The sequence below is a fragment of the Amia ocellicauda genome, chromosome 1 (assembly GCF_036373705.1).
Source record: "Amia ocellicauda isolate fAmiCal2 chromosome 1, fAmiCal2.hap1, whole genome shotgun sequence".
Lineage (NCBI taxonomy): Eukaryota > Metazoa > Chordata > Actinopteri > Amiiformes > Amiidae > Amia > Amia ocellicauda.
This window is the reverse complement of record NC_089850.1, coordinates 6,542,757-6,564,257: the sequence shown is the minus strand read 5'-3', so window position 1 is coordinate 6,564,257 and position 21,501 is coordinate 6,542,757. Positions and strand designations below refer to the sequence as shown.

The following is a 21,501-nucleotide window of genomic DNA, read 5'->3' as shown; positions in this document are numbered from 1 at the left end:
AGGAGTGAGGAATTGAGGAGCGAGGAGATGAAGAGGAGTAGATCAGGTGCAGTTGCTTGGAGGAGGTGAGTGGGGAGATGGTCCAGGGCACACGTTGTGGGTTTGTGACCTAGGAGGAGAGAGGAAAGTTCAGAGTCAGAAAGAGGTGAGAATGAAGAAAAGGAAGCTTGATTAGTCAGAGATTGGGGTGGGATGGGAGAGACTGTTGAAGAGCTTGCAGATATCTGTGATCTTGGAGGAGAAGAAGGAGGCAAAGTCATCAGCAGAGATAGACGAGGGGGGAGGAGAGGGAGGGGGGCAAAGAGGGAGGAGAAGATGGAGTAGAGTTTGCGGGGGTTGTTGACAGAGGATTCAAAGAGTGATTGGACGTAAGACTTCTTGGCTGAGGTAAGGGAGGAGGAGAATGTGGACAGTAGAGGACAGTAGAGTTCGGGGGCAGCTGGGAGTTTGGACCTCTTCCACTTCCGCTCAGCAGCGCGCAGAGTGGATCGGGTTGAGTGAAGGACGGAGGAGATCCAGGGCTGTGGAGAGGAGGGACGGACAGGACGAGATGTGAGAGGACAGAGAGAATCAAGGGAGGAGAACAAAGAGGAGGTAGCACAGGTAAGAGGCAGATGGGAGAAACAGTCAATGGAAGGTAAGAGAGTGAGAGCAGTGGAGGCCAGGGTGGAGGAGGAGATGGAGCGGAGATTACGGCAGAAGGTGACAGTGGGAGTTGCAGGGGAGGGGAGAGGAAGGGAGAAAAAGATTAAGTGGTGGTCTGAGATTTCCAGGGGTATCATGTAGGGCGTCGAAGGAGAGATATCTCATTAGGAGTCACATCTGGCATCAGTCCTGTGCAGTGCACTCGAGTCTGGACTCACCTCCTCGGTAATATAGTAGTGCATACCTCTATGCCATTGTCCTGACAGAGCAAACAATAAGGCTCATACTCGTAGTATTGCAGTAAGCAGTACAAACAATATTGTGGATGTAGTAGTAATGGTGCCCCCAGACCTCCAGCCCTGAATTACTCAATCGTCTTTGCCCTCATTTGTCAACATTAATTTTGTGCAGTGGACAGTGGGACAATGGGGAAAATGCTAAAGACTTGAATCTAATAAAGACACGAAATGCTTGAAAGTGTCTATTATGTTTATCTATATGCCTACAATAGTCTTTAACAAATTAAAATTAAAAGTGGTCTGAAACCGTTTTAATACTAATATTTACATTTATTTAAATGTTTTATTTTTGTACTTTGTCAAATTAATGTACTAAATATAAGCAATGGGGTAGATTACTAATTCACAGAATTGTGTGTGTGTGTTGGAAAGTGTCATTTGAAGGTGTGACCCCTCCCTCTCCCCGATATCTGGACCATGACTATACCTTGACCAAGAAATTTGGACCCTGACACAAAATAATTGACTACCCCTGACATAGACCCTATGAATATCTCGCCCTATACGTATTTCCAGAAAACTAATTTTATCAATCTCATGACAACTGACAAATAAGAGATTTGTTTGTAGTTTTCAGGAATTACACAATTACAACAATTTGTTTGTTTATGTTGATTTCCCGTGCTTTGATCTAATTTCATGATTCTTTTATGACTTTCATTTCAGTGTTGTTGTGAAAGAATTTTGCTCTGCAGGACAAAATTACTGTTTCAGTATAATGTGTTCAATAAGTACAGAGAGTATTTAAGTGCCTTCTTTTTGTAAATTAATATAGCATTACAACTACAATGGGCTGAGAACTGTTTCATGCATTAAATTATGCCCCAGAGGAAAACAGGAGATTTGGAAACCCCCTAAAGAAGAGAGATATGGGGATATAAAATTAGGTGAAATGGTTGAAAGGATTAAACAACATCGAGATATTTGTAGCTGGATGTTGAAAGAGCACATGCATTTGAATGTCATTATACCCAAATAAACATTTTCTTCATCTCACTCACAATACCAGGATTGCAAGTTGAATTTACTTTTCACAGGAGCACTAGATATATGTTTAATTTACCATTTTGTGTTGTTGAATAGTGCTGAATGACATTGAAATGTGAGTGTGGATTGTGTGTGTGTGTGTTGAAAATGAATAATTAAATACCAGTATATCGAATTGAAAACATAATCAAAGAAACAACACTAAGTGTTGAGACAAGAATCCTAAATGTATTATAAGCAGGAAAAACTGGATCTCCTTACTTTTACACACACAAAATGTCGTAATTGTTCTGAATGAGCTAATTGACAGGTCATGTGACATTTTTAACATTCAAACTTGTTTTTTATAGGGTCCAAACATGCCTAGTATTGATACGTCCAACGTCTGCAAGAGAGGTAGATACCCTACATGCATGTGTGGAAACTGTGACACTGCTTTGGCAGGCCATTTACATTAAAAGTACAAATCTACAGCTGAAGTCTTTACCGATCCTGTCAGTTTATCACTGAAATATGTCATTTTAATTGTGTTATTCCAAATCCACCTAATATTTAGATGTTGAATTCCACTTTTATACAGAAATCTATTTTATGTTGGTCAGTTTCAGAATTATGAAGCAGAATATATACTTTCTTTAAAGATAATATACCTGATTTATAAGGAAAGTAATAATACAAAATTAAATAAACACGTATACATACAGGAATATATGTACTGCTGTAGTTTACCCTTTAGTCTTGATAATCCTAAAATCGGTTAACTGTAATATAAAATTAAACTAATTTGACATAAGGACAGCAGGATACAAATGTTTATGAAACACATACTGCAAAGTTGCTGTCGAGGTCAATTTTTTTATCACTAACACACATCTCCAGACAGAATGCTATACTGTCAGCCAGTTTATTCCAGAGATATCTGCATTTCTGCACACATGGCTCTCCCTCAAAGCAGAATGATAGGTTATTATCATAACCCCGGTTCCCTGAAAAAGAAAGACAACCATTACCTAATGGGAAGAGCCTTCTGACCTGCTTATCATTGAATGTATGTACCAAAGCTGCCCAATAGGGGCCCTGCGGACAGGAGGAAGACCCGCCCCCGGCGTCTGTGAAAAGTCTCCTCCTGACTGCAGCTCCCTGCCATTTCTTCATTAGGAAGGTCGTCTGGTCGAGCGACCCCTGAAGAGTAAAGACTGTCTTTCTTTTTCAGGGAACCAGGGTTATGATAATAACCTATCATTCCCTTTCAAATCGAAAGACAGACATTACTTAATGGGAATACTATACCAGAGATGTGGAGAGTGCTGACACCTGACTAAGCCTAAACCCACAATGAATGACAAGGATGGCAGAGCCTCACAGCGCCTGAGGGCTAGCAGTTTGAAGTACCTGGGAGCCCAAGCTTGGGCGCAGCCGGTCCGCCATGTTGAAGCGGTTGAACCTCCAGAAGGTCTGTTGACCGGACCAGGTCGCAGCATTGCACAGATCTTCAAGTGTGGCACCATGAAAGAGAGCCTACGACATGGCTTGTCCCCTCGTTGAGTGGGCTGTCAATTTTATCATGGCACGCTGAGATGGCAGCCAGATAAACTTTCAGCATGGATGCAGATTTCCCGTCTTCAAGCAGCTGTTGCAGGAAGCACAGGATTGTCGATATGGGGCACGACACCGGATCCACACATCTCTTTAGACACCAGTTCTGGAAAGCTGACCATTGGGTCCTGGTGGAGGGAGCCCTGGCTGACTACAGCATTTCCATGACATTAACAGGCAGCCCCTGAGACATCAGGTGGTGCCTTTCAGGGGCCAAACCCACAACTGCAGCTGTGCTGGGTTGGGGTGCTACAACAGTCCCTCTGCTTGGCTCAGCACGTCCTGTTGAAGCGGAAGCTACCATGGATCCACGCTGATCATCTGTGCCAGCGCCGTGAACCACAATTGTCTTGGCCACTGGGGGGCGATCAGGAGAACTTGAGCTCCTTCCTGGCGAATCCTCTCCAGTGTCAGTTGAAGATGTGACAGTGGGGGGAAGGCATACTGCAGTTCCTGCGGCCATGGGTGAGCAAAGGCGTCCACACCCAGGGGGCCGCCTCCCATCTCCAGGGAGAACCACAGAGGAAAGTGGGTCGTTGCCTGTGTAGTGATGAGGTCGACACGAGCTCGTCCCAGCCTCTTCCAGATCTGCTCCACCACCTGAGGATTCAGTCTCCACTCTGAGCTGTACAGACATCCCCTGGAGAGAATGTCCGCTGCTGTATTGGACACGCCTGGCAGGTGTATTGCCCGTATTGAGCGGAGATTGACTTGTGCCCACAGGAGAAGTCTGCATGCCACACAATGTAGTCTGGGGGAGTGCAGGCCTCCCTGGTGGTTGATGTAGGCCACCACTGACGTGTTGTCTGTCCGAACCAGGACGTGGACGTCTGTCAGACCATGGCAAAAGTGGTGCAGCGCCAGGCGCACTGCTTGCAGCTCCTGTACGTTGATGTGTGCGGCTGACCAGAGGCAGCTACACACTCCTTGACTCCCATCCCATTCCAGACAGCGCCCCAGCCTGTTCCGGACGTGTCTGTGGTGATGACTTCCCATCTGTGCGGGCATCCGAGGGGGGAGCCAAGGCGCAGACTGTTCCGATTTCTCCACCAGGACAGTGGCTGCCCGAACGTTGAGGTCACTGTCAGTGGTTGGTACAGTGAGGGAAAAAAGTATTTGATCCCCTGCTGATTTTGTACATTTGCCCACTGACAAAGAAATGATCAGTCTATAATTTTATTGGTAGGTGTATTTTAACAGTGAGAGACAGAATAACAACAAAAAAATCCAGAAAAACGCATTTCAAAAAAGTTATAAATTGATTTGCATGTTAATGAGGGAAATAAGTATTTGATCCCCTATCAATCAGCAAGATTTCTGGCTCCCAGGTGTCTTTTATACAGGTAACGAGCTCAGATTAGGAGCACTCTCTTAAAGGGAGAGCTTCTAATCTCAGCTCGTTACCTGTATAAAAGACACCTGTCCACAGAAGCAATCAATCAATCAGATTCCAAACTCTCCACCATGGCCAAGACCAAAGAGCTGTCCAAGGATGTCAGGGACAAGATTGTAGACCTACACAAGGCTGGAATGGGCTACAAGACCATCGCCAAGCAGCTTGGTGAGAAGGTGACAACAGTTGGTGCGATTATTCGCAAATGGAAGAAACACAAAATAACTGTCAGTCTCCCTCGGTCTGGGGCTCCATGCAAGATCTCACCTCGTGGAGTTTCAATGATCATGAGAACGGTGAGGAATAAGCCCAGAACTACACGGGAGGATCTTGTTAATGATCTCAAGGCAGCTGGGACCATAGTCACCAAGAAAACAATTGGTAACACACTATGCCGTGAAGGACTGAAATCCTGCAGCGCCCGCAAGGTCCCCCTGCTCAAGAAAGCACATGTACAGGCCCGTCTGAAGTTTGCCAACATCTGAATGATTCAGAGGAGAACTGGGTAAAAGTGTTGTGGTCAGATGAGACCAAAATCGAGCTCAACTCGCCATGTTTGGAGGAGGAGGAATGACCCCAAGAACACCATCCCCACCGTCAAACATGGAGGTGGAAACATTATGCTTTGGGGGTTTTTTTCTGCTAAGGGGACAGGACAACTGCACCGCATCAAAGGGACGATGGACGGGGCCATGTACCGTCAAATCTTGGGCGAGAACCTCCTTCCCTCAGCCAGGGCATTGAAAATGGGTCGTGGATGGGTATTCCAGCATGACAATGACCCAAAACACACAGCCAAGGCAACAAAGGAGTGGCTCAAGAAGAAGCACATTAAGGTCCTGGAGTGGCCTAGCCAGTCTCCACACCTTAATCCCATAGAAAATCTGTGGAGGGAGCTGAAGGTTCGAGTTGTATTCGAGGCGGCCGTCATCAGCCCCAACAGTTTTTGGAAGTTGACCAGCTGGAGAGTCGATGCCCTTCTGAATGATGCCAGACATTTCTCCAATGACTCGATTCTGTCTCTGGACAGGTAGGCAAGCATTTTTTGTTCTGTACGGGTTCGAGGGAGCTTTTCTCTATATGAACTGCGAGACCCAGTGCAGTCACGTGACGTATCACCTCTGCTGTATTTTCCTCCACCTGAAGCCTGGAGTCTGCGCACACCAGCCAGTCATCCAGGTAGTTCAGGATCCTTATCCCCTTTGTCCTGAGGGGGGCCAAGGCTGCGTCCATGTACTTCGAGAATGTCCAGGGAGCCAGTGAACATGCTGCACAGTCAACATGCAGAAGAGTCTTTTCTTCAGAAACATGTTGAGGCCCCTCAGATCGAGAATGGGCCTGAAGCCTCCATCCTTCTTTGGCACCAGGAAGTACCCCGAGTAGAAGCCTGCTCGAGAGTTTTCGTCGGCCACTAGTCGTATTGCTCATTTCTCCCGCATCACCACGATCTCCTGAGAGAGAGCTTGAGCCCTTTCATGACATCTCACAGAAGTGGTCAGCATCCCCCTGACTGGAGGGGCCAGAGTGGAATTGGAGGGCGTATCCGTGGGTCCATGGAGGAGTCCTGGGTGCAGGCTTACCATTGGTTGAGTCTGGTCAGTCTGTTGGGGAGGGGTGGGGTTGGTGATGGTGGCCGCGCCCCTTCAGGGAAGATCCTGCGGCTTCGCAGGGGGCTGTTGGGTGTCTCCCTTGCCCTTAGGCTTCCAGCCAGAAAGCCTGTTCTTCCCTCTCACCTGCGGCTCGCTTCTGCAGGCCACTGGTCTGTTGTGGATTAGGGTGAGGCTTTCCCTGCCTTGGCCACGGCGTATTGGGTTGTTGGGAGCCCCAGAGGCACTGCTTTGGCTGCCGTCTAGCCTGTTGGAGATCAGGGTATTTGGATGCTATCTTCTTTGCTTTTGCTGATCGTTCAATTAAGAGGTCCACCGTCTCACTGAACGTCGGACCCAGAGTGATGGGAGCACTGAGGTGGACAGACTTCTCCTTGTCCTGGAGTTTAACCGGCATCAACCACAGATGGTGTCTGTCTGCTACCATGGCTGCGAAGGACCTCCCCATGGCCTTCGCCCCTTCTCAAAGCAAGTCTATCATGTAGACATTGGTGGAATTCCGAGATCGATGTCGACATAAAGGTCGAGGGATCGAGAGAGTTGGTTGATATCGACAGAAAGTTCGAGGGATCAACAAGGTTGGTCAAGGTTGACGTGTTGGTTGAGGTCGACAGAGTTGGTTTGTCGAGCGCCATTCTTGACGTGTCGAGCGGTTTAAAGACTGCCGACAGAGATTGAGACAATCCGGAGAAACAGTGTGGAATGGTCAGCCAACCAGCCACGGGGAGGCTGCTCCAGCGTAGTAGTCTCCTTCCTCTTTCCTCTCCTTATGCTACTCGAATCTGTAAAAGAAGAATGGATGGTACAGGAGGTAAAATCATGCAACAGATCTCAGTGGAGGGACCAAGGCCGGCTCCGAGCGAAACTCCCACTGCACACTTACCTCCGAAGAGAAGCAATAATAATTAAAAGACCGTAGTCTGAGCTCTGAAGAGGCAAAAAATTGGAAATGAACACTCCGTAATAACACGTGAGGATTAGCAAAAATTTAACCGAACTCCTGGTGAGCAGGTGAGCACACTTCACAAAACTTTAAGGCGATCGCAAGCGAAAAAGCAATAAAGCACAATCACTGGCAAGATGAAAGAAGAAATGGCAGGGAGTTGGAGTCAGGAGGAGACTTTTCACAGACGCTGGGGGCGGGTCTTCCTCCTGCCAGCAGGGCCCCTATTGGGCAGCTTTGGGACATACTTTCAATGAAGGCTCTTCCCATTAGGTAATGGCTATCTTTTGATTTGAAAGGGAACCTTGTTTTTTTGACAGTTCTGTCGGAGAAATCCTGTCCCTTAGATCATTCTGACACACAGTTGCTTAAATGGGTTTGGTTGTATTCACAGGGGGGCTGCTTGTTGGGATGCCAGAGAATCCTCACAGAAGCTCAATGCTCACTGAATCAGCTCTGCAGTACTATGTCCAACAGTACAAGAAGAGTGGCTTCAGGTAGGAGATGCAAGCTTCCTCAAGCTGTCAAACCTGCTGAGCTCCAGACAGGGAGGTGCTATTTACTTTAGTTTTGTTGTTGTTGTTGTTGTTGTTGTTGTTGATGTTGATGTTTTCTGCAAATGCATTCAAGTATATGCTTTGAAAATGAAGAATATGATTTTTAAACTATAATAAACTTTTAAACTATAATTCTTTAGACAAATAAACATTGGTCTACAGGACTTTACTAAACATCTTTATTAAGTAGTGTCACAATTTAGACATAAAATAAACCATAGTGTTATTGTGTACCTCTTTACATGCTAGGCTAGAGGGAAGTATAGAAAATGGAGACAAACTGCATTTCCAGTGACCACATTTCCAAAACACTGGGTGGTTTACAAAACCCTAACCTGAATGTAAGAAATAATATTGCATATTAATATTTACTAATTATTATGTATTCAATACATAATAAATACTTTTAAATGATTTAATTGTCAATGGTATTAACTGAAATTGCTTTTGCTTTAAGACATACTTTTAACACATTTTAACAAATGCAGAAAAAATTAGAGCTGTAGTGGCATTAAAAGTCCAACTTTAATTGTTTAATATTTATTAACAAATTGCAAATGTAATACATTGATAGACTGATAGACTGGTTAAATGCATAATTTGTCATGTTTGCATGAATAATCTAACTGAGTTCCAAGAGACAATTTATGCCCAATCATTTTTAGGGGACAGGTCCAATTTTGTTCTGCTGATTTATTAATAATGTTCGAATTTGCATAATTGTTTGTAGAGTTGAGCAGAATATTGTTAGAATGTGAATCATCTTCATTTGTTGAAAGCCTTCTTCTGAATAATTCATATCTTAGGCTTATGAGGTTTAGCCAGGGCTGTTACTAAAATTGAGACCTCTTCACTAAGTAGTTAAATAAGTAGATATCAAGCAATTTCTGTGTCATTAAAATTATATGTCTCCCGTCCTTTCTATAAATGCATTTTTATTTTATTTTTTAACAAACTTAGTATGGATGAGAAATAAAGAAACCAGATCCACAGATCCATTTCAAAATGGACTGAACCACAATTATAAACACCAGACTCTGGGTCTCCTTGAAGAATGGACTTTCTTTCTAGTTGAAAGGACATTTCAAAGCTTGCTGCAGTAAAATCTTTGTGTATAGAAAGGTGTTCCGTTATACAGCCAAAGTAATGCTGCCATGTGTTGTTGCCTATTCAGATTTAATATCTCCACAGGGAATTTAATGGGTGGCATCTTCATTTTCAGTCCCATTCTATAACATTTCAATTGGGTCAATGTCAAAAATCTAGGGAGGTCAGTGTGAAAGTTTACTTCTGTGCTCAATAACATAAAAAAACAACAACAAAAAAAACTGTGCTATAAGTATTAAATACTAAAGACACCAGAACACTGTAACCCTAACAATTTGGATAATAAAAAGACTCCCTTCTACAATTAAGAGTTTGTGTCAAAATGATAGAATTGTCTGTAAATAATAATAATACGGCTAATAAATAATGCATAATAATTTAAACTTGGTCAAATGATCCTTGATATTGGTTGTTCCTCTGTGATATACCAATCTTCTCTTGCGCAGCTTACGTTCAGCTTTATTGGGGTCTTCTGTGCATTTAGGCAAAACAATCCCAAAGAGCATGTTTCTGTAATTTGACTGCAACTGCAGTAGCACAACAATCCTAGACCTCAATGTTAGCACAATCAATGTGTTTACTGCGGGGGGGGGGGGGGGGATTGAATTAGAGTTTGCAATTTAGTTATAAATGTTCAGTACCTAAACAAAGTACAGTGCCCCCTATAACTCAAGGGTGGCATCCTGCTTTACTGAAATATGATTTGAATTGTTCTGAAACTCATTTCGGGTGAATAAGTGTGGCCTCTTACCCCTCGTTAATTATTACAGATAAGAATTAATGATCTTCCAGAAACATGTATCTCTCCAAGCAGTTATGGATTACATATAAACAACACAGTCATATATCCTGTCATAACTCTCTCTGCTCATCTGTGCGCTCCCAGATTCGCTTGTGTGATTCATGAGTGCATTTAAGATACATATATATGAGGCCCTACTTTTTCAGACACTAACAATGTTTTTCTCAGTGCAGAGGAGCTAGGGTTCATTTTGTGATGTAACTCTAGTCCAAACAGACCTTGGCCTGCATGGAATCAAAACATTGACCCACCTGCTAATAGCAAACTACACACCTGTACATCACAGCAGTGACATTTATGAGTAGAAGAAAGTAGCATCTTATAAAAGAGCACATTTTGATTTCATCGTAGCTCTTGTTTGTTTCTTATTTCTGTTTTTCTTAACAACATTACATTTTAAAACTTTCCCAGCAAGACCTTAATTTTCTGTCAAACATAAAAATGATCTTTGGTGTGCTGCCAGTGAGCTTCCAGCTAGTCAGCAGCAATGAAGCTTCTTTATGTAATTGTCTGTACAACAATACAGAGTAACCCAATCTCTTTGGCCCATTTGCTACCACTCACAGCCATAACTTAATTTTGCATTTCCAGAACCATTCTGTTTTTAGCTCTCCTAATTCTATAGTATCTATGTCCAGTACAAAATTTGGACTCTTGAGATACATATATATATATATATATATATATATATATATATATATATATATAATCCAATATAATACATATATATGAATCCAATTGCTTCTGCTTCAGTCATTCCATGAATCTATAATATATTCTGCTAATGCAAATTCAAAATATGGTTGATCTCTGAAGAAATATAACATTTGCCTTTACTATTCTTGTTGGGTCTTGTACATAGTCAAATACAGTGCATGACAACAGTTTTGAACTCTGTTATCTGCACAATATTTATATATTTGTTTAATTATTTTTATATGAATTTTCCATGCTTCCCATAAGAATACCAGGAAAAATTAGAATCTCCTAAAACTCAAAACACTTAAACAAATCAAGAACCTTTAAGTATTCTAAAAGCATTTAACCAGTTTAAGAATTGAAATGGAGATCTAAAATCGGAGCACTCCATCTAAGTACGATGTATGAGTTCCTTTAGGGTCCCTACCGATATCATAACGCAAGTTAATTGTTGACTATTTGAGCTACAAGTAATGATCATTTTGTGTTTCCTCTAGAGGTCCTCTGAACTGGTACAGAAACTTGGTAACAAACTGGAAATGGCTGTTGTCCAGACCAATATCAAAGGTAACTGTCATCCACATGACGTCCCTTTCAGTAGCAATTTTGCACTTTGTACTGCTATGATATTTTGTAAGTCACCCTGGACAAGGGCGTCTGCTAAGAAATTATTATTAATAATAATAATAATAATAATAATAATAATAATAATAATAATAATAATAATAATAATAATAATTTAACAGGTTTCAGACGAATGATTCTATTGTGGGATAAAGCCAGTATATATAATTGAAAAGATTTGCTCTATTATCCTCCTGGGATTTTGAATTAATTTCTTCTTGATTTTAAGTTAATGTGCTTAGAGTTTAATGGTCAAATTAGCAGTATTTCCTGAAAAAACAAAGGTTATAGTTAGAAAAGGGTCAGGTTCCTTCTTGGTATGAATCATTACGGATTAATATTTACAACCTCAGCCCAGAGAAATGGGTGAAAACAAATTGGTCTTTCTATGCCTGAAGTGTGACCATGTTACATCACACACGTCACCCCTGTTGTGCTCTCTATAGTTCCTTCAGACTAGCACACCAGCCCAGGTTATAACCCACATTGTGGAAACTCATGGTATGATTTTGTTAGTGTAAAAGCATGTCCATGGGTAGAAAGTGGGGTGACCTCAGGTGGCCTCATCCAAATATATGAAATTGCACAGTGGTTTGGTGAAATAAGGTAGACTTAGCATTAAACCAATAAACCTTTCACAACCACTGTCCTGAGCTCAACTTCAGCTTGGGTCTCCATGGGTGAAAACCTAATGAATTAATGAAATGTCTTTTGCATTAACTGAGTTCGAGCCCATGAGTTTGAGTTCAAGTGGTGTGTTTTTTTGTTTGCCTTGTTTTTTTAATCTTGCTGAAATATTAATGAAGTTTAAAAATCACTGATGAACACCAAGGGCTGGCTTTCTTGGCCAAAAGGCTACATCTTCTAAAAAACAAATATATTATTATTATTATTTATTTTTTTATATATTTTGAATTCATATGATCAATGTGTTACACTTCTTACACCAACATACATTTTCTTGACAGTTTTTTACAACCGTTGACAAGTAATCTTCTGTGTTAAAATCCTATTTAAAAGCTTCTAGAATCGTGTGTGAATGACACTGCACAGCTGAGTGGTGTTGTGCACCTGGGTGATTTCTGTCCCCTGCTCTGTGCCCTCAGGTCCAGGTTCCAGCTCTGATGGTGACTGCAGCAAATGACCACGTGCTTTTGCCAGCCTTTACCAATGGCATGGAAAATTTGGTGAGCCCAAAGATCAGTGTAGAGGATCAGGTTGGCTTTGGCATAACATTTAGCTGCTAGCTGATCTCCGTTTGAAGAAGACAGAGGAAGTTTCACAGTATTGTTCTGCAAAATGAGTGCCTCACTAGTCAGAATCAGTCCCCCCAAAACTTCATACATTCATCAATTGTTAATTACATAGTTCACACCTTGTTAGAAGAGAGGATGTTTTAATTTCTCCTGACATTTCACCCTTTCTTCAGGTGATTCAAAAATCTCTCTTCAGTTTTGTTTCTTCCATGATTTTTCAGATTGAAGACCTAACAAGAGCACAGGTTGAGGACTGTGGACACTGGACTCAGGTGGATAGGTAAGCCTCACAACTTCATCTGCGTTGATTTTTTTGGAACTTGGAGGGGGGGCACTGCTCTTTTGGATTTAAAATAAGAAAGCCATTGTACCTGGTTGGTGACCTTGTTTTCAGATATGATACACTTTTCAAATCCTGACTCCTGCAGGTCAAAAGGGGTAATTAATTTCTGTGTATATGTGCATTATAGGCATGCGACTGACCTTGCCCTTGATTTCTCTTATGTTTTCCTCACCTGCCCATCTTCTTTGGTGTTAATCAATTGATTAAATAAGTGGATTATTAGCCAGGTGTTATTAATGTACTGTTACATATAGAAATAGCACACAGAGTCTAGTGGCCTCCTGGTCAGGCATGCAGACCTCATGGCAATAAGGCAGCAAGTGCAGCTGAGAAGTGGGAAGCCTGACACTGACAGCAGGCCACTCTGTTATCTCAATACAATACACAATAAAGGGTCAGTACTTCACCCAGTACTCGTGCAAAGATTATCAATATTGTATGAAATACAATTTAAAAAATATGGATAACCCGAATATAACAAACCTGCCAGTCACAGTAGCAGGACATGGGGGAGCCTAATGTTTTTAAATCATACTATGCGCAGAGGGTTGTGACACCTCAGCCTCCAATCCCCAACACTCCAGCTGTCATCCAAGACTTCCACACCCAGGGTATAAAAATCTGCAACAGAGCATCTGCATCAAGCAATACGTATGGTAACTGGAGAGCAGTATGTGTTTGTCCTCTTGTGCCGTGCTTGGAACTCCTTTAATATCTATTATGTTATTATTATTATTTATTTATTGGCAGATGCCCTTATCTAGGGCGACTTACAAAACATAAGAGCAAAACAAAGTGCAAATATACAGTACAGTTCAAAGCATAATGCAATTTACAAATTCCAATTTACACGCTTGTATAGGAAATATCCAGTAAACAATACAAGTCCTACATCCTAGATAGTAAAAGCAAGTGCAGGCATCATTAAGAGCAAAGGGAAAGGAGGCATAGGGAAAATCAAAATAAACAATACGAGTACTAGTAATGCAGGGAAAGGGGTATGTCACAGCATTACATTTAATCAGTGCAATTTTACAATTACAAGTACAGTCTGAAAAGATGTGTCTTGAGTAATTGCCAGAAGGAGGTACAGGCATCAAACATTACAAATTCAATTTATATAAAACATAGCAGTTCAAAATATAATACATTTTACAACTTCCAATTTACACAGGCGAGTACAGTAAGTTAGGTCATACATCCTGGACAGTAAAAGTTAAGTGCTGTCAAGATGTAGGGTCACAGTCAGGGGCTACGGGAAAGGGAGCAAGGAGGAAAACAATCAAAAACGCAAGAAGCATAATAAAACTCTTTGAAGTGCTATCTAACGGGGATTAAAAGGACTAATATTACAAGTACTGTCTGAAAAGATGCGTCTTGAGTAAGCGCCAGAATGAGGTCAAGGATTCTGCTGTTTTGACTTCGGTGGGAAGGTCGTTCCACCACTTAGAGGCCAGGGATGAAAAGGAGCAGCTCTGGAGGAAGGGGAGTGGAGAGGAGGCAGGGTTAGTCTTCTGGCACTGGAAGACTGCAGCGGTCTGGAGAGGATGTATGGAGAGATGAGGGACTGAAGGTAGCATTCCAGACAGGTCCAGACAATGGTGTCTATGACAAAACTGCAGCTGACAACGCTGGTGTGTAAAAGAGGGGTTTGCTACTCATTCACTGCACACGAGGGATGGTGAGTGGTCAGAATTGAAATGTAGGGAGCTGAGTTGCTACCTAGTGTGAAGTACTGATATACATGTGTATCCCCAAGGGCTTGCTCTCCTGGAATAGGGGGAAAATGTAATCGGCTGCTTGGTATTTCAGTAATATAATGGTCTGGGTGGCACGTGTGACCTGAGCATTTAAGCTTCAGTTGCACAGCATCTGCCCTGGGAATGGATGTCCATTCACTGCCTTCAACACACTGGCTGCGCTGGTGACTGGGATCAGTTTGTAGTTCTTCAGTCAATTAAATCGGTTATTGGTGGGAGTCGCTTTACGTGTTTGTTTGATACACTGTATATTTCTTTGAATGTCATTAGAACAGAGATATGTGTTGAAACTTCATTTATTGCTGAAACCTTTTCCCTCCGTTCAGATGTTCCAACAGTTAAAAAATTTGCCTAATTGAATATAATGTTTAACTGGCTGTTGCTTCATCCATGTAATTGCTTCATTCAACTTTCCATCTGTTTTTGTTGTTGTTTCCTAGTTTTCGTGGTTTGTGGACAACATTCCTAAGACGACTAAAAAACAAAAACAAAAACACTCCTCATGAGGTTATGACAACACAGATGCTTGGTTTACCAAATTGCTAAATAATGTAAATATTTAGATGCAAATATTGCTTGAACATAGTAATATAGGAGCACTGTTGGCTTTGTTAAAGGCTTCATTAGGCATCATTGAAAATCATATTCTTGATGTCATCTAGGAGGTACGAATAAACTCAAGACTGCATGAACTGTTGAAATGTTAAAACAAATCAGTATTATTTTTGTAAATGAAACCAGAAACAGCAGATCATTTAAGTTTGTATGGTGACTTATTGGAAATAAAATTGTACACTTTGTGTTTTTGAAGATTAGATTCCCCAATGTCTAACGAAAGTTATCAGCTGTGAAGAATACAGGTTTCAATAGACCATAAAGTTATTTTATTGACAGAACAAATAAGTTTGCAGGACATTGCAGAGTTGTAGAGTTGTATGTATATATATATATAACATACGTTGATTATGTTGTTTGGGTATTAAGTTGCTCTCCCCTGAGAAACTATATAACATTGGTAGTAAAAGATAAGAACAAAAATATTGTAATCTTTTTTCATCGATTTTCTATCTTTTACTTTTTAAGGAATTTTCTTTAAGAAACAAATCAAGTATCCTGGTCCACAGTCAGATTTTCAGCTGGTTGCCAGACTGTGTGTAAGGCCAGTTCCCACTGTAAACCAAATGAGCTTTTAACTAGAAGTGTAAGACATTCAGACTGAGGAAACAAATGGGCAAGGAATACCTAAGTCCTTCTAATGCTTTCTTCTTTGGGAAATGGGCAGAGCTGATTAGCCACGTCTTGCGTTCCTTCACCATAATTATCTCACGTATTTCTGAGGACTGAGTTGTGGAGAAGTCATGTTTCAGCAGAAAGGCTTGAATCGAAACAGAACATTTCTGGCACAACTTTAAGACCGACTTGTAAATTCCTTGGCTGAAAGGAGCCAAGGCTGATTGTCAAGTTGTATAAGACACACACGGTCAATCACACAGATAACCCAGTGACACTCCTAGCTCCTAGCATTGTCCTGCAGTCCTGCACCCTAGACTATCTGTTACCAGTCAGACAAGCTGAAGACACCAGGACCCAGGTACTTCAGTCTATTTGAGATGGTTAGTTTGGTGACTATTGGACAAACCTGATCTGCATCAGCTTGTAGTATGACCCCACACCTGCTATAAAGAACAGCACTCATAGTCTGACAGTGTAGCCAGAAAATAGAGTAATGCTCGCTACCCATTCTTTGTATTAATCTTTGCCAAGGCTGCGTATTCATGCTGCTGTCTAAATTTAATTTGCTGAGAAGCACTGCATTAAGAAGCATTGAGTATTTGCAGAGACCTCAGATTAACTTCCTATGAAGTAGGATGTTTATACAATCACTGTGTTTTTATTTATTAATATTTTAAGCCAGGACTGAATAAATATTTATTGCTGGGTGTAAACATCAAGGGAAGAAAAGATGAGGTGGTGTCATATAAAAATGAACACCTTGATTATAAGGGAGTCCTTGGGTTCCCATAATAAATCCCTCAGGTCTTAGGAGCTGAACTAGTATCTAGGCATGGTGTTCCATCAGAGCAGGTCCGGCAGATCTGTCCTGATGGATCACCATGCTGGTCCCCATCCTCCTTTCCCTTCCCTTCCCTGAGCTGAGCTTGACATGATCCCGGTGATACATTTTGTTCAGCTGTAACCAACTGACAAAAAGGTTTGACTGGCATTTTAAATCATTCTAATTGGCCCATGATTTGGAATATTGTTCAAAGTAAAAGTGGTCTTAATTGTGTTAGTTAGTCTGCAATAGGATAGGATAGGATAGTGATAGGAGATATTCAGGCACGTTTTGTCAACACCTTTATTACCACTGAAGAAACTTTGCATGGTGTGGAGAACTGCTCCCCGACAAACAATTGAACAAAACCAGTCTTCCACTAAACTCATGGATCAAGCTTGTTTTTTAAAAGTATGCATCCTGTGGAAGTGTGGGGGGTAATCACAGCATTGGGGCTCTTTAATAGGGAGCAATGCGGGGTTTAGGGAACAGGGGGACACAAAGCAGGGTCATTATGTGAGGAAGTGCCCGATAAAATGCAGCGCTCCATTGCCATTACCATATTTTTCTTCCGTCTCTCTCTCTCTTTCCAACTCCTCTCTGCCTCTCTTCACCAGGAAGTGGTTTGCTTCTCATGGGGGAGCATCAGGTTAGCTGCTTGCCTCCCCTACTAATTTGCTTCCCCTGTGTCTCGCCCAGGACAGCATCTCAATATCTATACTTTTCTGTTTTTAAATTTATAATAGAAAATTATAAAACTCCTTTACAGTAGTTTCACTTACTTCTGGTATTTTTTATTAAGTTCTTATCAACCTATGACGGCCCGGCTCCCCTTTTACTATTCACAATATACACTCACCTAAAGGATTATTAGGAACACCTGTTCAATTTCTCATTAATGCAATTATCTAACCAACCAATCACATGGCAGTTGCTTCAATGCATTTAGGGGTGTGGCCCTGGTCAAGACAATCTCCTGAACTCCAAACTGAATGTCTGAATGGGAAAGAAAGGTGATTTAAGCAATTTTGAGCGTGGCATGGTTGTTGGTGCCAGACGGGCCAGTCTGAGTATTTCACAATCTGCTCAGTTACTGGGATTTCACGCACAACCATTTCTAGGGTTTACAAAGAATGGTGTGAAAAGGGAAAAACATCCAGTATGCGGCAGTCCTGTGGGCGAAAATGCCTTGTTGATGCTAGAGGTCAGAAAAGAATGGGCCGACTGATTCAAGCTGATAGAAGAGCAACTTTGACTGAAATAACCACTCGTTACAACCGAGGTATGCAGCAAAGCATTTGTGAAGCCACAACACGTACAACCTTGAGGCGGATGGGCTACAACAGCAGAAGACCCCACCGGGTACCACTCATCTCCACTACAAATAGGAAAAAGAGGCTACAATTTGCACAAGCTCACCAAAATTGGACAGTTGAAGACTGGAAAAATGTTGCCTGGTCTGATGAGTCTCGATTTCTGTTGAGACATTCAGATGGTAGAGTCAGAATTTGGCGTAAACAGAACGAGAACATGGATCCTTCATGCCTTGTTACCACTGTGCAGGCTGGTGGTGGTGGTGTAATGGTGTGGGGGATGTTTTCTTAGCACACTTTAGGCCCCTTAGTGCCAATTGGGCATCGTTTAAATGCCACGGCCTACCTGAGCATTGTTTCTGACCATGTCCATCCCTTTATGACCACCATGTACCCATCCTCTGATGGCTACTTCCAGCACGATAATGCACCATGTCAAAAAGGTTGAATCATTTCAAACTGGTTTCTTGAACATGACAATGAGTTCACTGTACTAAACTGGCCCCCACAGTCACCAGATCTCAACCCAATATTGCATCTTTGGGATGTGGTGGAACGGGAGCTTCGTGCCCTGGATGTGCATCCCACAAATCTCCATCAACTGCAAGATGCTATCCTATCAATATGGGCCAACATTTCTAAAGAATGCTTTCAGCACCTTGTTGAATCAATGCCACGTAGAATTAAGGCAGTTCTGAAGGCGAAAGGGGGTCAAACACAGTATTAGTATGGTGTTCCTAATAATCCTTTAGGTGAGTGTACATTGGATACTGGTTTATTATTTACGAAAGATATAATTGAATGTACATAGGTCAGACATTGTAGTGTTGCCTATATTGAATAGGTAACCACCAGCCCCCACCATTAAAAACATTTTCTGTCAGAATGACTGAGGCAATCCCAAGTTATTAAAAAAAAAAAAATATATATATATATATATATATATATATATATATAATGAATCTGTCAAAGACACTTTTAAAAAGTCTTGACAGATTTAGATAAATATATAATTCAAAGAAGGCAACAAATATTAAAGCTAGTTCTGGAAGTTTTATCCATATTCATTTTAACATACATTGTGCATTCCCCTCCCTACCAAGGAAGGGTTGTGAAGTAATAATTCAAAATAAAGGCATAAACTTATGGCCCATTTCCACTGGCGGACGCGTCCGTAAGCGTCCGTCCCCACTGAGGACATGATTCACTTTCAGCAGCGGAGCTGTGCGCTGGACTGTAGACACAGGGAAGAGATCAGAGACATTGTGTCTCAAGTGCCGTGTGCGATCACAAAGAAATTGCAGTTTTATTAGCAGCATGTGAAATCCACGTACAGAGACAATGACTGCTTACAGTTAATGTCCGAGTGTATTAAAAACTTGGATTTCACAGGACCAGTGCAGTGCCGTGACTAGTTAAAAATAAACTGAGGGATAATAATAATCAGATCGGTAGCAGCCGATGTTATTAATATTGTGTGAACAGCTGGCCGGTGTTTCAGGCTGTGTTGTGTGAATGGTGTGCAGGACAATCCGAAGAGACAGTCAGTGTGAAGGCAAACACGATTCAGTTAACGTGTCCATTTACAAGATAAATGAATGAATAAATAAATACAGCAGATCTGGGTTACCCTCTAAAACATTAAGGACTGGCTTAATAAATGCGTCCATAAACACCATGACTGAGATGTGCACATTTTAGTTAAATTATAACCGGCTATATTGTAGCTGGATGATTAATGGTGAAACGTGTGTATTTTGTTTCAATGTAACTTGCCCAGGGTAAGGACGTCTGATAAGTACATTATAAATAATACGGTAAAAAGTATTGTTTGCAGTTACAAATCTGCAGTAAGAGTAATAAGTTAAGGGAGTCATGCTGTGCCGTTTAAAATACATATACTAGCACAAATGATGACGATAATAATAACAATACATATTTGCTATTTATTTTATTGTTGCACATGGAAACGTATTCTTATGTGAACATGCTTGTCTGAATATAATGTTGTCTCTACACGTTTAGCTCTTCCTGATATGTCTGAACAGAAACGTGTATTTATTACGCTGTTTACAATCATGTAAAGCACAAAGAATAAAACAGACACACAAGTCCTCTCCACGTCAGGCTGTGAGGCTCTAGTGTTTCTGTCTCTGTTTTTAACACAAACACAAACCAAACCCACAGTCGCTGCTCCTCCATCAGAGGGACGGATCACAGTGGCCTGGTTACAGCAGCAGCTCTGGGACTCCGGCACGACACGACGCTTAAGCCAGTGCATCCGAGGCATTAGCTTGAAATAGAACATTGTTTCAAATTTCAAATAGTTTTATCCACATTTTAGTGTATGAAAAGCTATAGGTTATTAACATTCACTTTCCAGGTTTACCCATCAGTTCATATTTGAAGTAAGAGCTATGTGAAGTTAACATTACTCACCTAATTTAGTTTTATTTAATCTAATTCTCTGTGTCCTAATTCTTGTTGATCATACGCTCATCAATATTATGACACATGCGTCTTTAGTTTTTGCCCTGCTCTGAAAATCATTTTCATTTTTTTTTTGTCTGCTTGTTTTCATAGGTAATAATAATCCGTCCATATTCAATAACCGCTTCATCCAGTCAAGGTACACAAGCAGCTGCAGCCTAACCCAGCGGACACGGCGTACACCTTGGACAGCATTAACACACATACGAATGACCACATGGCCATTTCAAGTACCCAGTCAACTAAACAGGCCCAGGGGGAGAGCATGTACACAGCACAGAATTCACTCTGGAGCTGTGAGGCGGCAGCACTACACAGTGTGGCACCGCACCGCGTAATAATCATGATAAACTTGCATTTAAAGAACGCCTTTCATCCCAAAGGACCCCAAAGTGCTTTAATTTATGAGGCGTCTCACTCCACCCACCCTTGATTGTGCCGACATCATACTAATCTGCCTGTGCTTCTGTGTTCAATGAGATGTCACTGTGAAAACATTTACCTGTGATTAAAAAAAGAACCGCAGCTTCCATACAGGGTAGACAAATGGACCCTCTGTGTAATAGCTCAGATACAGCTGGAGTAATTTGGGCACACAATGATTCATCTACAGTCTAATTATCTAAACGCTGGTAGCCTGTCATGCAGATTTTTGCTAATGACAAAGAACTCTCTGAGCATCTCAGACTGGTTTAGAGTGAAGACCAAGATTAAGCTCCCCTGATTAGAACAACAACAACCAACATTGTCATTTCTCTGTGATCAATTTAATTTGTATACATTTGATTGTGAGTTCCAGTTATGACTTCCCTGGTTATCAGTTATCCTTGGTTTGTGATTTTGAAGGTTTTTTATTGACATGGGATAGGTCCTGTATTATAGTTATGCCACCCTGCTCTTAACCTAAGCTTCTTAAAAATATCAATAATACACAACATAATATGAATAATACACAAAGGTCCTTGACCATAAATACATATACAGTATTATTTGATGCTATCAAACAGACAAGATCTCAAATAAA

General features: G+C 41.4%; 1 protein-coding gene across 2 annotated transcripts in view; it reads left to right on the top strand.

Annotated features, from left to right (window-relative positions):
- The window catches only part of ephx2 (epoxide hydrolase 2, cytoplasmic), a 117,627-nt gene that overhangs the window by 84,839 nt on the left and 11,287 nt on the right, over positions 1–21,501 (top strand). For both annotated transcript variants that reach the window (XM_066710291.1, XM_066710232.1), the window contains 5 exons: positions 2,282–2,327; positions 7,865–7,967; positions 11,133–11,202; positions 12,366–12,446; positions 12,737–12,795. In XM_066710291.1, coding sequence (XP_066566388.1) covers positions 2,282–2,327; positions 7,865–7,967; positions 11,133–11,202; positions 12,366–12,446; positions 12,737–12,795 — 359 coding nt within the window. The remainder of the gene's footprint in view (positions 1–2,281; positions 2,328–7,864; positions 7,968–11,132; positions 11,203–12,365; positions 12,447–12,736; positions 12,796–21,501) is intronic.